The following is a 21,381-nucleotide window of genomic DNA, read 5'->3' on the forward strand; positions in this document are numbered from 1 at the left end:
AAGGGAAAGGCTATGGTTGGACCCAAAGTTTTGTGTCTTTATTTTTTAACCAGACAGCAATTGCAGGCAATTAATTAATGCCCACAAATTACTACACCCTCCATTTTCACCCATCACAACAAACTCCTTCAGTGACAACTACCTTTTTCACTTTACGATGCCCGGTGCACCTTATATCTTCACAGTCATAGCAGACTCCTTGTATGTGTTCATAGTCACATTAGTTATAAACTGAATGATTTCCAACTATTTAAGCAGAGGAACTGGGCACGTAAGGGAAGGTCACAGTCATTTAACATTTAAAAAAAATGTAGAATGAGGAAAATCACAGAATAAGAAAATTCATAGTTAACTCATTGCAATGATATTCTCAGCCAGTCCTTGCCTTGAATAGATAACAAAAACCAAAGGAGCCTATTACTGGTCCTGACTGACAAAAAGAAAAACTAAAGCCAAATAGCCATATGTGGACTTTTCTTACACCTCCTCCTTTTCCCTAGTTACAATTCATCATCATCAGGGAACTGAGTGTTAAGGTTAGTCTCTGTAGAAGTCCAAATTTGATGTACTCTCATTTGTTCCCTCCAACTAATGGCAAAAAGTTAAGCCAGATGCAAATACACATGATGAGTCTATTACAAAAGCTAGTGTTATAAAGTCACACAGAATTTATTTTTAAAAGGGAAGTGAGCAGCAACATAAAAATGTTAGTTGTTTTAATAGTTTCTTTATAGTTTGAGTAAAATTAAGACTTTTTTTCCTGCCATCAATTTCATTTTTGTTTGGTTATTTTGCTATATAGTGTAATGAGACATCTAATGCTACCTCCCTCTTTCCCCACTGTACTGTTGTTGAATTACAATTTAATTACCACAAACAGGGAGATCAGAGCCTTGGAGAATATTGCATGTTCAATGACAAGATTATGTGGCAGCAAGGAAGATTTCTAAGTCATATATGGGGCTGCCCAGGGACAGTACTCTGACACTTACTCGCTGTGTGACCATAGGCAAGTCACTTAATCTCTCTGAGCCTCTGTTTCCTCACCTGTAAAATAGGGACAATGGTGTGTGGATCAAATGAGAATGCATGCAAAAGCACATAGTAATTATACAAATATCAGCTATTATCACTTCACTTTGGTGAAAGTCAAACATGTGTCAAGGTTCAGAAGGGTCACTTATGAGCTGATGCTCTATCAGCACTGATAGGAAAAGTCAGGTCTCTTACACCCAAACCAAGACCATATTCAAATTCATCTGCTCTTCTTTCAAAAATTAATAAAAAACAACCAAAATTTTAGTTTTTCTTCATTAGGCCTTGAGGTGAATTCTTTTTTATTAAATTTCAAAACTAGATAAATACCACTTCTTATCTGGCAGGGCAGAAGGCAACAGGAAAAGATGGTGTTAAGCTAATTGCTATACTCGCATGAGATTTAAAAAAAAAAAGATGTTAAAAGATGTTATGGTTTTTATCTGAGGGATTTAGATATTAAAGACAATAGAAATCAATCATACCTGAGAAAGAATCCAAGTAAATGTACGTCAATAAAGTCACCTGCATGATATCAGTATGTCAAGCTCTGAACCATGAGGCAGTACCCGCGAGTATGGACACAGACAGACAGACAAGGGCACTGTTGGCATAGGGAGGCTCCTCCTACTCACCAGTTGCCCGACAGATGAGGTGAAAGATCCCATGGGCGTTAACATGCTGTGACTGGTCACTTAGGAAAGGAGGCAACAACGTGACCGCTGGGCTTTCTGTGCCAGAGCCCACATCAAACTGGGTGCTGGTGGATGAAGGTGAGCCAGTCCCCACACAGGACAAAAAGGAGGTACCAGTAGGAGGGAAAGGTATAGGAGATGAGGCTGTGACAGAAGAGGACAGAAAAGAAAAAGGGCACTGAGGAAAAAGTTGTAAGAAATGTATCACATGCCAAAGAAATATGAAGAAAATAATAATCAGGAAATGAATATGGGGATGATTAAGAAAATAATATTAGGTTCTTAGTCCTTGCCTCCACTTGTAGTTTGCTATCCCACCCTTGCACACTGAAATGGTGAGGGGGAAGCCCTTTAGAAACCATCCCCTAAGTCTTCTGCCTCTGGCCCATGGGGGCAAAATGTTTAGCAGAGATTCAGCTACAAGAAGTTTCACCCAAACAAAGGATAGAACAGTTTATTATTTATTCTGTCACTTCTCATACATACACAATTCAAAAATAAAAAAATAAAAAATGAATCTTATAAAATATACACTGTTCACACTCAGAGGATCTAAATTATATTAAATTGGAAAATGGGTTCAAATATGCAAACGTGCACACACACACAGCAGGGTTTATTGCTCCTTGCTATGAAAAATGCCTATTTCTGAAAGGCATTTACAAAAAAGAGAAAGTGTAAAGCAAACAATGATTAAAACACTACTGAACAATAAAACCTGTACAAAGAGCTGGGGTGAAATAGTTTTGGAATGAATTAATAGTTCTGTTCACAGGCATTTTTTATTGGACAGTTCAGCCACTCAGTGCACTGATCAATTCCCAACTTGTTTTCTGGTAGGGAAAGGACTGACAAGTCATTTGAAAAATCTAGGGTGGGTGAGATTTAAGTAAAAAGAAACTTTTCCACTCAAAAAACTCTTATTTTCTTTCTTTCCTTTTTGTTTCACTGTTTCAGTCATCTGATGGCTCCAGTCACTATAATGAATTCTCAGCATCAGTTCTTCTGTGTTACTTCCACAGCGCTGGTAGTCCCTAATGTGTCAGCAAAACTTGGGAACAGAGGTTGGGCTGGAACATTCTTTTCACTCTTGCTCAAAATCCACAAAGGTTACAGACAGTCTTCAATTTGTTTTTGTTGAAAAACATTTTTAAATGAAGAAAGAAAACCTTTCTTAAAACCATGTTCCCCTCATAAAAAGAAAAAAAAGTTATTTTTGCTCAAGAGGCTTTCTGTGCCTAAATGTCTAAAAGCAAAATAAAAATAAAATAAAGCATCTTTTAGTAAGCAAGTTTCCCTGAGACTCTTATGCAAACCAAACCAGATTTTACCCCAGATTTGATCTACAATAAAATCTAGGAGATTCAGCAGCATCTAAAAATTAAATTACTAGCTGTGTGACTATTGTCAAGTTATTTAATCTCTCCGAGCCTCCATTTCCTCATCTGTGAAATAGAGATAATATTCTTATGAGGATCAAATGAGAGACTGTATGTAACTAAATTAAAACACTATTTAACTAATTTAAGATGTCCTGATATACTAAATAAAACTAAAACATAAGGAACACAATCAATGAAAGCAAAGTTAAGTCCCAAATTGGACGATAACCTATAATTTACCAATCTGATAAACTAAAATTTCATTTCCAATCTGGAATTAAATTATTTCTTTTTAAAAGGCTGCTACAATGAGGGGAAGCTGAAGGTAAATCTCTTCTCATGTAGACTGAAGTAAAGTCAATCTTTTTGTTTCTTTCCCTTTGCTAGGAAAAAACTGAAATAAATCAGTAACACAATCTATAGCTCTCCAAGATTATTTGATTTGACAATGACCATTTTCCTAAAAAGGAAAAGAGGGAGAAAGGGAGGGAGGTGGGGCGACCAAGGAGGAAGGGAGGAAGGGAAAGAGGGAGAAAGAGAGAGATGGACGAGATGAGCGACCCAGTTAAATAGAAACATAATGAAAAATAGTTTTCTGAAGAATATGCATCTTGCCCTAGGAACTAGGTTTTAGATGACACTGAATCAATGTGTCTAGTGGAAAGCCCTCTGGCACAGGAACTGTCACAACCCAAAGACTTCTGTGCCATAAGAAACCACAGCTACTTTCATTACAGAAAGAAGAATTTCTCCTTCAGTCACCATCGGCATCTGAGTCAGCATATTTCAGTTCACACTTAACATCAAAGGGCTTGTCTTTGATAGGAAGATCATCTATTTTCTGAGAATCCTCTCTGTCTGTTTGCATTTTGCTTGTTATGGTATCTTGTTCGGTCTCGTAGCCTGTATCCAAGGCTAATTTAGGTTGCTCTCCATTTTGGTGTGAAAAACTCCCTTGTTCCACCAAAGTTTCCTTCACACTCTGCTCACAATCAGAAAAATCAGACTTTGTTTTTTTCCTACCCAGTAACATAACTGAACGAAATTTTAAACACAGTTCTGGAAGGTAGCCCTTATAGCAGTTGTAGGAGAAGAGACAAAGAAACAGAACAAAAAAAAATAAAAAGAGAAACATTAGAAAGCGATTATCATTTGACTTTAGGTACAGGCTCTTCTCTGAATGAACTTCAGGGACAGACTGGATGATGATTTGTGGTTCAGAGACTGTGCTTGTTAAGACAGGGTTGGAAGGCTGTGTTACTATACTTGAAGTTGTTACCCACATAACTGACATGGCTGAAGTCTGAGCAGTAGGCCCTTTCGTTGTCATGTCTGACTTTTTTGGGGCAATCCCTTTACCTTCTGTTTGTGCTGCTGTCAAGGTAGGGCTCACAGTAGTAGTGTGGGAGATCTTTTTCACCTCCAAAACATGCTTAGCAATCACTTGAGAAAATTTCTTATTCTTCACCTTTTCTTCAGATAAACACTGATAAACCCCACTGTCCCCTTCTGATAAGTTGAATATAAGCAAGGCCTTCCCCACAAGGCGGTACTTAGGGCTCTCCACCTTTAGTACACCATTCTGGAACTTCCAAATTACTTGGGCCAAGTTGGACTTTTGAGAACACTTTAGTTCTGCTGTGCCTCCAAAATGCAGCAGGTAATTTTCTTTTACTTTTTCATCTTTATCTGGAATATCAAAATAAATGTGCAGAATATCAGTTTCTTCTCCTAAGTTTTTAATATTCTGCTATACACAAAATGACACTTTAAGTTACAATGGCTACATGTATTCTTCCAGAATAACTAAGGAATTAACATAATTTGGAGCTTTCCCCAGATGGACTGGTTCCCTGTTTGACTGTACAATGCTGAAATTTTTCTCACTATTTTAAGCTACCAAGAGTGTTACCTTATTTGATTAGCCAATCATAATTTTCCTTTACTAACCCAATTAGAGAGGAGTTCCTACCTGCTAAAGGGATCAAAGGATATAAACAAACTTGTTTATACATTTTAAAAACCTAATCACATTTGTTTAACTGGAATGAGAGTGTCAAACCCCATTCCTAGTATGTGCATGATAAGTCAAGGAAAAGCTGGGCCCTTGCTAACAACTTACCAATACAGAAACACAGAAACTCAAGGAAATCCATAGAAACAGAAACTCAAACTTTAATTTTTTTTCCAGGTAATAAGTATCAGGGAATGAATTAGTCAATAAATAGTTCTAATATTTTTGTTGGTCAACATTTTGGGGCAGCAGAACAAATGTTAGGTCGTGCTCTTTTTTTTTTAAGCTGTTTTTGATTTTTTCATAAAATAATAGATTTAGAGCTGAAAGTGTCCTTAGAAACCATTTAGTTGAAACCCTCTCCTGTTGTGATTAGACTTTTTTTCATGAATCCCATAATGTGTAACAATGGGGTAGACATCTCAAAAATAGGTGTCATACTGTAGGGCAGAAAACTTTTTTTTTTTAAACAAATAAATAAATTGTAAAGTGTTTCATGCTTACACTTTTATTTTAAAGGGACAGAGAAATAGTAGACATTTCTGTTTGCAAGCCTTAGTATACATGCACTGCCTGGACGAACTGACGGTAAAATAAATGAAAACAAATACATAAACAAAAACTCCAATTCATCATGAAACTGAAAACATCATTTTGCAAAAAATTCTAATGTTGAAAAACTTACCAGTACAAGAAGATGCATCACCATTCATTTTCTGAATCAAACTGCTGAAAAAACAATCAGATTGGAGGTTATACACATATCATCTTTGGTGAAAATGTAGAAATGCAAATATACAATTCATCCTTATTGACAGTTCTACATTTACCTGTTGCTGCCATGTTCTTTGAAGATAGCAACACATGAGGCTTTTCGTGGATTCCAAGCACAGTAGGGATCCCTGGCTAACACACAATCTACACATGTGCTGTGTTTTTCACAAAAAGCAACAGGAGACTGAACCACACCAGAATTGGAACCAGCATAAATATACCTTTTGCCCTGTAAATATGAAAGGAAGAGGAACCTAATCATTTGGGAATATGCATATAACTTGATCATAAAAAATCATTACAAACATTCATTTATCGAGCACAATGCTAAAACATAGCAGCTCTTAACAAAAGATTAACAAAGCCTTGATGAATTAGAAGCACCCATTGAAGTACTGCAGTATAACTGAGAAGGCACTGGATCTGGAGCCAGAAAGCCTAAATTTGAGCCCCTGCTCTGTCAGTTATTAACTGTGTGACCGCTTGAGAGTCCAGTTCCACATTTGTCAAAGGGGCATAAAAATACTATAGATCGACCTTAAGTAGTCACTGTGATAATCACATCAAATGAGATGTTTTGTAACCATGAAATACCAGATCTCTGGGCCTAACCTTTTTTCGGACTTCCAGTCTCAAATCTCCAACTGCCTATTAGATAACTAGAACCAGATGTCTCCAATGTCTTGTACATATTTCAATACTTTACCTCAAGCCCTCCCCTCTTCCTACCTAATAATTACTGAGGGCACCACCACCCTCCCACTTACCCAGGCTTGCAATCTAGGTATTGAATTAGACATTTTCACCTTGCCTGCCAACCCCACCTCCCCACCTCTGGAGCAATATCTGATCTGTTGCAAAGTCCTGGCAATATCTTTTGTATATGGCTCCTTCTTTCTCCTCTGACACTGCCAGCACCCTGGTGGAGGCTTTCATCACCCCATGCTTGGATTATTGCAGTTGTCTGTTGTTTAGTTTCCCTGTCTTCAGTCTCCTCCCACTACAATCCATCCTCATTCACCTGTCAAATTGATCTTCCTAAAGCACAGATCTGATCATGTTATTTTCCTGTTCAATAAACTCCAATAGTTCCCTGTTACTTTTGGTTTCAAATACTAAACCTTCTGTTTCGCTTTTAAAACCCTTCATAACCTGGCCCCCTCTTTCCTTTCTAGACCTCTTACACTTGCTTCCCTCCACATATTCCAGAATCTCGTGACATGGGCCTTGTTTCGCTTACAAAAGATACTCCATCTCCTGACTCTAGATATTTTAACTGGCTGTCTGGCATGCCTGGAATTCTCTCCCTTCTCATCTTCCATCTCCTGGCCTCCTTTAGGTCCTAGCTAAAATCCTATCCTTTACAAGAAGCCTTTCCTGATCCCCCTTAATACCAGTGTCTTTCTCTAAGATTATCTCTAAATTATCATATATATGTATATACGTCTTTTCTTTCTTTTTTTAAAAAGTTTTATTGATGTATTTTGTTTTTTATGTCACTGATATTTTCTGATATATTCCTTGTTCACTGAACCCTCTCTTGTTAACAAAGTACTTAAGCAAAACCAACCAACACAGTGACCAGAGTATACAATATTCTGTTTTCTATGAAGAAGAAGGTATGTACCTATCTTTTTAAAAAAATCTAAGTTGCTTAATTCTTTATGCACCAAATCAATCTCTTTAGAATGACTTTTCCTTTTCCTCTTTAATGGAATTGTTTTTTGTGTCTCCAGAATTTCATTGCTGAGAGCTTCTCACATTTCCTGTGTTGACATCCTCGGTAGGATTTCAGGCCAAGGCATCTTTCCTGTTCATTCTCTGAAGCCTTTGAAATCTGCCCTCCCCGAACCTAAGATGCATTTCAGATGATTGTTTGCTACTTTCTGCTAATTCTCTATCACATGAGTGCTTAGAATGACCTGGATCACAGAATTCCCAGAGATAATTTGTATAATTCTGAACTTTGTGGCTTCTATCTTTTAGCAGACACTTAGTTACATCACTGAATTCAGAGTTTAAGAGGCTAACAGAAAAAAAAATCTTCTGTTCTGAGACTCTCCTTGATTCACTTAGAAAATATCTGTAGACATGAACTGTTTACTATACTACAAAGTAGTTTATTTTTTAACCTATTTTTTATTTTTAAATTCAATTTTATTTTACTTTCAGTTAATTCTCTTCTTCCTCTCTCTCCCTCCTCCACCAATTGAGAAGGCAGGAAAAAAGAAAACCCATTACAAGTATGTATAGTTATACAAAACAAATTCACATATTAGTCATATTTTAAAAAAAAGAAAGAAAGAGAAGAAATACTACAATTTGTACCTGAGTCCATCTGCTCTCTAACTAGAGATGGATAGCATGTTTTATTATGAATCCTTTGGAATTGTGGTTGGTCATTGTGTTGATCAATTACTAAGTCTTAAAGTTAATAATATTCACAATATTGCAGTTAAGTGCATAAATTTTTCTCCAGGGTCTACTCACTTCCCTTTGTATCAGTTCATTCAAGACTTTCCAGGCTTTTCTGAAACTCTTCCCTTCATTATATCTTAAAACAAAATAGTGTTCCACCACACTCATACACCATAACTTGTTTAACCATTCCCCAACTGATGAGCATCCCCTCAGCTTGCAATTCTTGCCACCACAGAAAAAGCTGCTATAAATATTTTTGTACATATGGGCCCTTTTTTTCTTTCTTTGATTTCTCTGGGGTATAGATCTACTAGTAGTATTACTGGGTCAAAGGGTATGCACAGTTTAATTGCTTTTGGGGAGTAGTTAGAAATTTCTTTCCAGAATGGTTAGATTAGTGACTTAGACTACTCCCCCCCTTAGTAGTTGGGACAGGAAAGAAAACTCTTGGGAAAAATTTAGGAAGACGTAGAAAAAATGTCCATCATGGAGTTGGGTAAATGGAGTAAAGGAATGATAAATCATTCCCCTATCTTCTTTCAGTACACTGAAGCTGCTAGCATGGAGATATATTAACCTATCAGGGCATGCTTTAATCTCTTAAAGCCTCCAGACTTGGCTCTGCAGTTATCAGGATTCTGCTAGTATTCCAAGGTTTGGGGATGCTGCACCACACCACACACTCCCCCTTACTTCAGCTTGATTCAACTATAGTCCAGAACTTGCTGGAGGACACTTCAGTGGCTAGTGAATTATGATAGAGTGAGGCTATAGTTTGGGTTCAATCCCATCAAGGTACATGACTTTGATTTAATTCCACAGACACATATTACACTCGAGTCCCTGCTTGTTTGTTTCTTAAGTGTTTGCCACTGGTCAGAAGGGGACCTGGGAAAGGCTATGAGAAAATCTGAATCCATTCTTTCTACTATTACTGCAAAAGCAACCCAAAGCAGAAGCTTTAGAGATTGAATCAACACCATCAGTAACACATGCAAAGCAAAGGTATTTTTCTCTCACAAAGCAAACAACAGTAATCAGATTTCTGTTTCTCAGAAGAAACTTAGTATTGGTTTGATTTTTACAACGTTGACAATGTAGCATAAAAGACACAAACTACAGAAGACAAAGATTTACAAGGATTTTATAGATATATTGGTTCTAGTGAGGGAACTAGTTTCTACATAAATTACTAGAAATAAAATCTAACCTACAGTAGGGCCAAACCTGTGGTACAACATTGCTTAAAAAACAGCAATTCAGGATTGTATACTGCACTCTAAAATTTGCTTCTTAATATTAAAAATTTATCATTTTCAAAGAAAATTTTAATAGAAACCTGTTTCATAAGGATTCACTTCCCCCTGTTTTTCATATATAGTGCTCAAAATTCCAAGAATTGTTAAGAATTATAAAAATTTTAAAGCTAGAAGCAACCATAAGGCCCATCTATACTAGAGATGTCAAACTTGGGGTACACTGGGTTACAAAGCTCTTACATGTGGCTGGGAACCAGGTTAAAATATAACAGGGGAAGGTTTAACAAAATAAATTAAAATATTACACAGATAATGTTAATTCGTGGTTTTCTATGTCAATATGCAGTTTCTATTTGAGTTTGATACCACTGATTGAGACCAACCCTTTCATTCCTCTCTAGGTCGTACTTTTAACTCATCTCCACAGGACTAGAAATTTCCTCACCTTGAAAGCTCATTCTAACCCAGGACTACTTCTCACAATGGAAATGTCCTCCATTCCTGAGGTTTCACCTTCTGATTGGCTGTTTCCTCCCAGAAGCTGCAATTTAAGATGGAGGCCCAGGCCAAAAATGTCTTCATTCTCTTCCAGAATGCAATGTTGACTCATTCTACAGGACTTTATCATAACCCAAACTGGGTACTTTATCATTTTGCCCCTCCTTTTTTTAGCTCCCTTCTGTGTCTTACCCCATTAAAACGTAAGCTCCTTGAAGGCAGGGGCTGTCTTTGTTTGCATTTGATTACTCAGCATTCAGCATGGTTTCTGGCACATAGTAATCATGTACTAAATGATTGTTGACTGACTCAGTGATTTATAGATGAAGAAAATGAGTTCCAGATAGAGTAACACTAGAATTAGACTTCAGGTCTAAACAACTATTCTTCTATATCACCACCATAAGACAGACATGAACTAAAGCAGGTTCTGACCCAATTCAACAATGCAGCTTTGTCTTTACCTTCTTAGAGGAGAGCAGAAGGGTCTGAACTGGTTCAAAGTCTTGGAAAAGTTGAGTTTCCTCAATGATGTGCATGCCATTTTCAGAGCTAACTGCTTTATGCAAAGCCCCTGTGTCTGAAATAGCCAAAGCCAACAACATCTCAGTACTATCATTCCAACAGAAGATATAAAGAATGACAATGGTTAAATGAATTATGGCTCACCAGAAGACTCAGAAATAATTGTAACATAGTATTATTTTTCTTAACAGCATTGGCAGCAATGCCCTGCCCTGCAACAAACTCCAACAGCACTCTCTAAAGAGCACAAAGTCCAATTTCTTCACCTCAACTAAGGCTCATTAAAAAAAGCCACAAATACAAGCAAAAATCAATTGGCAAAAAGAACTGTTTTAAAAAGATAAGGACAGCTGGAAATACAAGTATGCTGGCTGCTTCAGTTATTTTAAAATATGGTTCATCTTTTAAAAATAGTCAAATTTTAAAAGTACTGTTGCTAACATAACATAACCTATATATAAAATGTTTTGCTTGAAGTTATTTGTAAGCTTATGATGAAATTTAATTCAATTCAGCAAAGATTTATTACACACCCACTATGTGTAAGGCACCAGGTGCTGGGCATAAAGAGTAAAAAACAGAAAGGTCTCTGGCCTCAAGGAGCATATATGTTTTCTAAATTATATCTGATCTTTGGGCCAAATGAGATTCTTAAAATGTTGGTGTCTTGACCCAAAAAAAAATGTGTTCTGAGTTAAGACTAACTTATAGAATGATCCTATGAACAAAATCTGGATGGAAATAACTCAACTGATAACTCTGGCAACAACAAAATTTCAAGCCACTTTTGTTACAGAATGAGGATAGTAATCTGGTAAAGAGTTAGTTTTTTCTCTCAATATTAAACTTGTTCTTCAATTGATAAAGTGAATACATTGTGTTTGCTTTCCAAAGGAAGTTATGATAGAATCTCAAACATAGGAATCAATAAATACAGATGTCACTAAGTTTATCATATTTAGTAGGTGTTAAAAAGCATCATTATTTATAAAAAATTGGTGTGGTAGCTAGTGACTTATGCTCTCTATGGATGTTTTTTAGGAATATTTTCAAATTTCAGGATGGCCTGTTTTTCATTGTATGGCCTATACTTTCATCAAAGACTTTGTGTAATCAATAAATAAATCTTAACTTTTTATCAAAACCTTCTAGCAATAACTCTTTTACTTAAGAATTTCATTGGTTATAGATTAACTAACAGTATTTGAATGGCATCTTGCAAACTCACCTGTGCTAATGAACATGACATCATATACTGTCTTGTCAAGTGCCTGGATCCTATCAACCACAATCTGTGTGTAATTCACATCTCTTTTTATTAGCCTGGGTCTGTTTGTTATTGGAAACACAGAGTCGTCCATTAAAGGGTGATCTTTCACAAACTGGAGTGTTTTGTCTGGCAAGTTCAAGGAACTACTGTAGTTGGCTGCTCTTGCTTCATTGTTGATGCACTGTAAAAAGAAAATCGATGAGAATGATCACAATTTGTTGTTGTTGAGTCATTTTAGTCCTGTCCGACTCTTTGTGATTCCATTTAGGGTTTTTTTGTTTTGTTTTGTTTTTGCTTTTTGGTGAGGCAATTGGGGTTAAATGACTTGCCCAGGGTCACACAGCTAATGTCACATGTCTGAAGCCGGATTTGAACTCAGGTCCTCCTGACTCCAAGGCCAGAGCTCTATCCACACTGTGCCACCTAGCTGCCCCCATTTAGAGTTGTTTTTTTTTTAAGCAAAAATACTGGAGTTGTTTCCCATTTCTTTCTCTAGCTCATTTTACAGATGAAAAAACTAAGACAAACAGAGTTAAGTGATTTGCCTAGGGTTACATAGCTCAGAGCTTCTTATTTTAAGAAGCCCTGAAGGGTTGCGAGTAGAAAAAGTTTCAGATACCCTGAATATCTGGTAAACATCCGAGGGCAGACTTGAAAACAGGAAGATCAGTCTTTCTGACTCCAGGCCCAGCACTCTATCCACTGTGCCACCTAACTGCCCTAATGATCTTAGGAACATTCTTTAAAAAAAAAAAAAAAAACTTACACCTTCAGAAAGAAGTAATAGTATTTTAAAAAATCCACAAAATCCATCTTCAAGTAATCAAAATACATAAAGCTCTTAGAAAATGCTTTGTTTTAAAATTGTGTATATGAGATTTAATTTTGTTTTTGTAAATGCCTATGTATCCAGGTCATTTTCTTTTATGCAAGAAAAAAAGGATGTTTAGGCTTTTAAAAACACATCAAAACTCAACATTTGAATGAGCTTCATATTCCTTGTTTAATTTCTACCCAACAATGGAAGAATACTATGATTCTAAAAAGGAATCTAAACAAGCCCAAATACACTTTGATAAATTAAAGCATTTTTAAAATTTAGGTGAACTCTTAGGGATTTTTATGTTAGGATAAAAAGAAAACTAATATAGGGAAAGTTGTCAATAACAAGAAAAAGTTTTCTCTTCTTACTTCCGCAGCCCACTGATTTATAGGAAAACCAAAACATGTGACAGTAAGTAGGTAAAGAATATTTTGGGAAAGGTAACTGTCTATCTAATACATGTCGATGCTTCGGTGATCTCAGTGAAATTTGGAGAGTCTCCAATGATAAATACTGCGACATAGCTAGTCATATACTCCAATGCCTTTTGGGTGAACTTCAATTTCTTCAGAGAAGAAAATTCCATAAATATGCAGCAATATACCATCACCAGCAGATTACTTGAGTTTCAAAAAAATAAGTTTTTGTTTCAAGCAGAAGTTTGAGTGGGTCATTAAAAATACTGTGCAAGTTTTCAAAGGTTATTTTCCTCCCCTTAGTCAATTCTGGGACTAGTTCACTGTCCATCTACAGTTTGTTTCCAAGATATATTTACCGATGGAGCAGCTCTACAGGTTGTCTATTCAACTGCATATCTTGCCCTGGACAGTAAGAACCCTTAAGACTTTTGGTTTTTTTCTACGTGCATTGATAGATCAAAACTTTTTTTGAGTACTTATGTCTCAATGAGGATGCTTTATAGTCCTGTGGGGCTTGATTCAATCATTACAGCAGCATATGCAAACAGGTGCATCTGCAGTATATCCAAAGAATTCTTCTTCCATTTGAGATCTGTTCAACATCTTCCATTGGAACTCTGTTCAACAATGGTAAACATCCTTGGCAAGCGTACATTTTATTCATTGTTTGATATTAACAGACCATTACCAAAATACTGTTATCATATTTCAAGGACTCTTGTACAATTTTAACACATAAATAGAATGTGACATGTTACAAGGGAAACTTTAAAGGAAGTGCTTTGCCTTATGGAATCAGATTTTTTTTAATAGTCAAACACTGTGGAATTTCTATATCTTTTAGTCAATTATGCAATTGTAAAGATGTGGTCAGTTACAAAATATTATTTGTCAAATTATGACTGTTCTCTTTTCATACTTCATCAAGGATGCCCTCAATACATATATAGATTATAATAATATATATTATAGATTATTCTCAAAGATTTTGAAGCAATGAAAAAGTATACATATGGGTGATTTGTCGCCAATATTTTCTTCCTCAGTCCTGCTGTTCTTTCCATCTCTGTTGTATTTAGTGCCATTTCTACTTCTTCACGCAGCACACTGAGGATATAGTGGTTTCATCATCATTAATGGAGAAAAGAGTTCGTTATAAAAATTTTTTACATATCTGTTTGTTCCTTCTGATTTTGTCCTTAAAGCCTCCTGATATGATCTCAAAAAAATATGGAAGGGGTGAGAAAGGAGGATGCACTGGCAGAAGGGAAAGGTAGAATGAGGAAGATAATCTCACAAAAAGAGGCACGCAAAGAAGAGCTTTTTATAGTGGAGGGGAAAATGGGGGTGGTTGGGCAATGCTTGAACCTCATTCTCACTGGAATTGGTTCAAAGAAGGAAGAATATATGAATAAACAGACACACACTCAATTGGGTATAGAAGTCTATCTTACCAACAAGGACATGGCAGGAGAGGGATAAGGCAAAGGATGGGGAATGATAAAAGAAAGGGCAGATTAAGGGAGGAAGTGGTGAGAAGTAAAACAGACTTTTGAGGAGGGACAGGATAAAAAGAGACAGAGAAGGATAAATAGAAGAAAATAAGATGGTACAGTAAGTAATCATAACCACGAATGTGGATGGGATAAAGTCACTCATAAAATAGAAGCGGATGATAGTACAATGGATTAGAAACCAAGGTCAAACAATATGCTATTTACAAGATACACACTTGAAACAGAAACACACAGAGTTAAAATAAGAAGGAGCAGAATCTATTATGCTTCAGCTGAAGTAAAAAAAAGTAGGAGTAGCAAGCATGATCTCAGACAAAGCAAAAGCAACAACAGACCTAATTAAAGAGAGAATCAGGGAAATTACATTTTGATAAAAGGTACCATAGACAATAAAGTAATATCAAAAATTTTTAAAGTAAGTTTCTCTGATAAAGACTTCTTTTCTCATATATATTAGGGAACAGAGTCAAATTCATAAAAATAAGAGCCATTCCCCAATTGATAAATTTTCAAGGGATAGGAACAGGCAGTTTTCAGAAGACGATATCAAAGCTATCTATACTCAGATGAAAAACTGCTCTAAGTAAATATTGATTGGAGAAATACAAATTAAAACAACTCTGAGGTACCACTTTATACCTATCAGAATGACAAATGTTGGAAACGATAAAGGAAAATAGGTATGCTAATGAACTGTTGGTAGTGTTATGAACTTGTCCAATCATTCTTAGAGAACAAGTTGTAACTATGCCTAAAGGGCTACAAAACTTGACTCAGCAATATCACTACTACTAGGTCTGTACACCAAAGAAATCAAAGAAAAAGAAGTTATATGTACAAAAATATTTATAGCAAGTCTTTTGTGGTGGGAAAGAATTGGAAATGGAAGGGATGCCCATCAATTGGGGAATGGCTGAACAAGTTATGGCATATGACCATGATGGAATACTATAAGAAATGACAAGCAGGATGATTTCAGAAAAACATGGGAAGATCTACATGAACTGATCAGAGTGAAGTGAGCAGAACCAGATCATTGTACACAGAAACAGAAATATTATAATGATGATCAACTGTGAAAGACTTAGCTACTGTGATCAATACAGTGAGTGCTCCAAGAAAATTCCAAAGGACTCATGATTAAAAATGCTATCCACCTCCAGAGAAAGAACAGATGAACTCAGAGTAAAAACTGAAATGCTGTTTTCTCACTTTATTTTTCTTGCTTTTATGCATGATATGGCTAATATAGAAATATATTTTGCATGATTTCACATGTATAATTGATATCATATTGCTTGCCTTCTCAGTGGGGGGGAGGGGGAATGGGTGTGAGGGAGGGAGACAATTTAAAATGCAAAATTAAAAATAAATATTTTTAAATAAAAAAATTGAGAGTGGACATGGTAGGCACTGGTTAATACCACAAAGAAACATTTAAATACTTTTTAAAAAGGCCTCCTGAGAGGATATGGCTTGGGGATCTTGCCAATCTTTCTGTAAGTCTGTTTTCCTTCCACTGCTTCTTTGTTTTATGAGACAACATTTTCATTACCCTTCCCTACAAGATTTTACAAACAAATTTATCTTCTAAATAGTGCTGCTTTTAGTTGACATTTTCCTCTCCTTGACAAGGAGACTAAAAGTTTGCTGGCTAAAGTGGTTTCTTGGTTCCTTTGGTCTCCTCATTGTAATGATTTCCACCTGGCAGCATCATGGCATGACAGGCAAGGCTGAGGACTTACATAGAGTCAGGAAGACCTGACCTCAAGTCCTGCCTCTGACCTTTACTAGCTGTTTTACTCTGGGAAAAACATTTAATTGTGTTTTAGTTTCCTCATCTCTAATATGGGGATAATAATACTTGCTTGACAGGATTGTTGTCAGGATCAAAGAAGTTAACATATGTAAAACACTTTGCAAACGCTAAAGCTCTATAAAAATACTAGTTTTTATTATTATCAATCATATTTCCTTAGGAAATGGTGATATTCTGTGATGCTTTGTTTTCATCCATTTAAAAAAATTTTTAGCAACAAGATTATATGAATAAATCAGGGTAGATTTCTTCAAATTTTATGCTATAACTTGAAATTTGATTTTACAAATTAATAGTCTAACTATACATAGACAAACTATCTAGAAATGATTTCCACATTGGTAACCAGTTTTTTCCTATTAAGATATAAGCATTTCATTTTTAAGATGTCTGACACGTTCAGTGCTTACTGAGTTATACAGAACACATTCATGATATACAGGCATAAGGATCCCATATGGTCTATAACTTCTTTCATTTCTTACATGAGCCATATTTTCCAATTTAATTCCAACTCTTTCCAACCTCTCCTCACTATTTGTAATAAGTCTTGGTACATAAGTCACAATTCTCTTCATGTAGCAATTACTGTTTTATTTTGTTTTTAAAGGCAATTGGGGTTAAGTGATTTTCCCAGGGTCACACAGCTAGTGTCAAGTGTCTGGTCTGAGGCTGGATTTGAACTCAGGTCCTCCTGACTCCAGGGTCAGTACTCTATCCACTGAGCCATCTAGCTGCCCCGCAATTACTGTTTCACACCAAGCAAATTAGAAGGCAATACACTGAAAAGATGTTAATAGAAAAACTAAGAGTCATATTCATCAGTCCTTCCAGTCACAAAGTGGAATTCACTTCTTCACTCCAGGAAACCAATCCACAAGCTGACAGGGAAATAAAAAATTGCCAGGTCAATCAAATATGCAATCATCAGATTTTTCAGATTGGTATCATCTTTGCATGGAGTGTTCTACTTTGCCTCTTTTAAGAAGAGAAGAAAGCTTAATCTATGTTCATCCTGATTTTTTTTCTCTACTCACCGCTCCTGGTCGAGGTTTGGGAATCTCTCCACTGTAACGGACCCACTTTGTATGGGACTGTTCCACAGTGGCACTCTGCATGTATTTTCCTCTGGAGAAAACTTCTTCCACAAGGGACATGTTGTATGCACACACTGCTGACAGTCCCACATTATTCCTAGGTAACAAAGAAGAAATTGTTTTTCCTTGATGATAGTAACTTACTTCAGAAAAATAAAACTGAAAAATCTATCTCATGGCACTTACAATTGTGGAGTAAAAACTGCATAAAACACAGGTTCTTTTAAATCTGGAGATTTGAGAATAAAAACATCATTGATCACATTGAAGATAAAGTTATTCTCTGGTATGGAACAGATTAATCTGGCTTTTAGGAAGGAGGTCCATTTCTTCTGTAAAGTCCTTAAGCCTCCTTGGTCCCCCTAAAATTCCAAGGAAAATAGAGGGTATAAATACATTTTCCATCTTGATTAGATAGCTGTAAAGCATCTCCAAGTGCTTAGGTGTTTGTTATATTCCAAGAATCAATGGAGTCAATCTGTTGCACTGTCATTCACTGCAGCCAAGAAAACTAGCACAAATGAGTAGCATTGGTCTAAGTCAGGTTAAGTCAAAAAGAAATAAGGTTCTAGGAAATTAAGAATTCAAATAAAAAGTGAAAACCATTTACATATAACAGTGGCACTGCCAATTTGGATCATGTCTAAATACAGTAAACGAGACTTATGATTCTTAGGTTGGTAGACATTTAATTGTCCACCAAAGAAAAACAAAATAAAGAAAAGTAAGTTTAAGGAATAAACTACAATTAAGAGTTACTAGAATTTTCTAGGCTTCATCAAAGCTTAAGTACAGTAGGTTGCTAAGCTTCTTGGTTATTATCAACAAAACTCTTTTCCTAATATCAACAGGATATTTTTGTCACTTACAAACATGAGAAAGCCTGCTACTAGCCCTAAGAGGAAGAGATGCTTCCCAGCAGTTGGTGGGTAGGTATACTTCAAGTGACTAATCAGGTTGACTGTCTTCCTGGGAGTTATACCCGAGATACAACTAAAAAAAACCCCAGAAGTGCTAAGATTTAAGATCCTTTTGGCTCTGCTACTACTTGAGTGACCATAGGTTAAGTTTCTTCACCTATATGGACCTCAGCTCTTCATCTATAAAATAAAGGGATGACTTCTACTGTCCATTCAAGTTCTATACCTATCATACCCTGATCTTATGATTTAGAGCTTGGAGATGATCAGTTCCAAACCTTCACTTCTCAGTTAAAGAATTTGAGGCCCAGAGAGGTTAAATCACGTGCTCAAGGTTACACAAGTAAGTGATAGAGCTGAGAATGAACTCAGGTCCTTTGGCTCCACAGTCACTGCTCGATGGCACATTACAGATTTTAAGTGTGGGTGTTTTCTCTACTGTACTATAAACTTTTGGGGTGCTGTCCCAACATCAAAAGTACCTAGGCACTAATAATTACTTATATAGATCTCATAGAAGAGACAAGAGAAGACTTAGCTAAAGTCCCAAAGCTACTAGAAATTTAGTCCTCTAAGTCTGAATACAATATTTTTCTATGATAGGATGATAGAGGAAGAGTCCAGAGGGCTCAGTGGAAATGACAATGAGAAAAGGATGAGGACTAGGGAGATGTGTTGAGTTTAATATGAGGGCTGGATGGGGAAGAAGAATCACAAGAAGTGGCCAGTGTCCCCACTTACTTTGCTGATCCCAAGCATCTTGGTCCCCAGGAAAAGCAGGCTTGTGGGAGGAAGGATGGGAAACAGTCTGCCCCTCCTCATTCTGGTGCCAGAGGACTAGGCTTGAGGATCCTCAGGGTATTAGCTCAGGGGCCAGGTAAAGGGTAGAGGCACTAAGGTAAAAAGCACATCCCCTCCTTCCAGAGGAGGAATTGCCTCCTCTTTAGGATGTTGGTATCTGGAATGGACCCTGGTCCCTTCATGCTAGTTCTATATCTGCTAGTTGACTACCCTTTAATTCCTTGCTCTCTCACATTATAGGTTCACAGCTCAGAACTCACAAATGTCAATTCTTCCTACATAAAATATTCTCTGATAACACTGGTCAGTAATCTTTCCCCTAAAAGAACATTTTATTTTGTACTTCTCAAATGCACTCATCATAGATTGTAATACTGTATATTATAGTTATTCCACTACTACACTATATGATTCAGAAGTTCAGGGATAGTATTTTAACTAAACTTTGAATCTCTACCTGTGCCTAGCAGGGTGTTCTACATAAAGAAGGTGCTTGATGAATGAATGAATGCTTTGATGTATTCTCAAAACTTTTGGTCAGTCTTTCCCGGAGAAATCCTTTTTACACTTAAAGATAGCAGAGTTGGGTTTCTTAGCTGCTTTTTCTTAGTTTAAATTAATTCTACTTCCTTTTCCTTTGGAGGGTCTTTTTTTTCAGTTTCTTTAATACACTGTCATTACCTTTTTGGACACTATCTGCATTGCCCTTAAAAATTTGTGCACCAAAATATCACAGAATTGTATAATTTGAGAAATGAAATAGATCACTCTTTTTGAGGCATCCTTTTCCACTTTTGCTCAGGTCTAAGAAAGCTGCAGGGCAGCTGGGTGACACAGTGGATAGAGTGCTGGGCCTGAAGTCAGGAAGACTCATCTTGCAGAGTTCCAATCTGGCCTCTGGTGCTTACTAGCTGTGTGACCCTGGGCAAGTCACTTAACCTTGTGTGCCTCAGTTCCTTATGTATAAAATGAGCTATAAAAGGAAATGGCAAACCACACAAGCATTTTTGCTATGAAAACCCCAAATGGAGTCACGAAGAATCAACAGCAGAGAATTAAGAAGTTTTTCCTGCTTAAAAGTACCTTTTTCTAACTTACATTCACTATTCTCTGTTCTGCCCTCTGGGACCAAACAGAGCAAGTCTAAGCCCTCCTCCACAAAACAACCCTTCAGATATGCTTCCCATTGGCCAGGTATGTCAGAGAACATCAGAGAAATACCACTCAGTACGAATGTATGGCCAGGGCTACTCTATCTTCTGCAGGGTGCTAGGTGCCTATTAGTATCTGGAAGTGGTTGTGAGACTTGAGGCAAGTCACTTAACCTCAGGTCCTCTTTTTTCTCATCTTTAAGAGGGGGTGTTGAACTATATCATTTCTGTAGTCTCTTCTACTTCCGGAAGTCAGTGATCTTAAAAATAGTCATTGACAATGGATTTCACGTCACCCTTTAATCAGATTCTCTTCTCCGTGCTAAACCTGACCAATTCCTTCACTGAACCTTATATAGCATGAACTCAATGTCCTTTGCCATCCTGGTCTATCAATATCCATCATAAACCCTGGTGTGAGAACTAAACACAATAAGCAAGATGAGTTTAGCAAGGACAGAGTGCACTGGTATTATCACCCTCCTATTTCTGGAGGTTATGACCCTCTCAATGCAGCCCAAAATCACGTTAGCCTTTTTGTCTGTATTACACTGCTGACTCATATTTAGTTTACAGTCACTGAAACTCCCAAATCTCTTTTAGAACAACTGTCTAACCATGAATCTCCCATATTATGTTTGTGAAATTGGCTTTCTGTATCCATTTCAAGACCTTATGTTTATCCCCACTTAACTTTATCCTATAAGATTTAGCACAGTGCTGAAGTCCTTTGGATGCCAACTCTGTCATCCAGTATGTTAGCTATCCCTCTTCATCACGGTATCTTCAAATTTGATGATGATCTCACACCCACACACACATACTACCCAGAGGTGATAAAATTAAATCATAATTTGACTATAATTTAGTTACTACATTAAACAGAAAGTCTGATTCCTTGGTCATTTTCTGTGGTATACAGAAGTTTGATATTTTGTTATATAATAATTATAACTATAGA

General features: G+C 36.6%; 1 protein-coding gene across 13 annotated transcripts in view; it reads right to left on the reverse strand.

The window, feature by feature from the left end:
- SEMA4D (semaphorin 4D) overlaps positions 1 to 21,381 on the reverse strand; it is a 178,783-nt gene that overhangs the window by 27,509 nt on the left and 129,893 nt on the right. For 9 of the 13 annotated variants that reach the window (XM_027874616.1, XM_027874611.1, XM_027874610.1 and 6 more), the window contains 8 exons: positions 17,735 to 17,910; positions 17,489 to 17,645; positions 11,832 to 12,054; positions 10,543 to 10,658; positions 5,957 to 6,129; positions 5,812 to 5,855; positions 4,472 to 4,801; positions 1,671 to 1,874 (listed from right to left, as the gene is read on the reverse strand). In XM_027874616.1, coding sequence (XP_027730417.1) covers positions 1,671 to 1,874; positions 4,472 to 4,801; positions 5,812 to 5,855; positions 5,957 to 6,129; positions 10,543 to 10,658; positions 11,832 to 12,054; positions 17,489 to 17,645; positions 17,735 to 17,910 — 1,423 coding nt within the window. Of the gene's footprint in view, positions 1 to 1,670; positions 1,875 to 2,177; positions 4,802 to 5,811; positions 5,856 to 5,956; positions 6,130 to 10,542; positions 10,659 to 11,831; positions 12,055 to 17,488; positions 17,646 to 17,734; positions 17,911 to 21,381 lie in introns of those variants that run through there. The other 4 variants (XM_027874612.1, XM_027874618.1, XM_027874617.1 and 1 more) reach the window with 4 other exon arrangements.

The sequence above is a fragment of the Vombatus ursinus genome, unplaced genomic scaffold (assembly GCF_900497805.2).
Source record: "Vombatus ursinus unplaced genomic scaffold, bare-nosed wombat genome assembly UNPS02014807.1, whole genome shotgun sequence".
NCBI lineage: Eukaryota > Metazoa > Chordata > Mammalia > Diprotodontia > Vombatidae > Vombatus > Vombatus ursinus.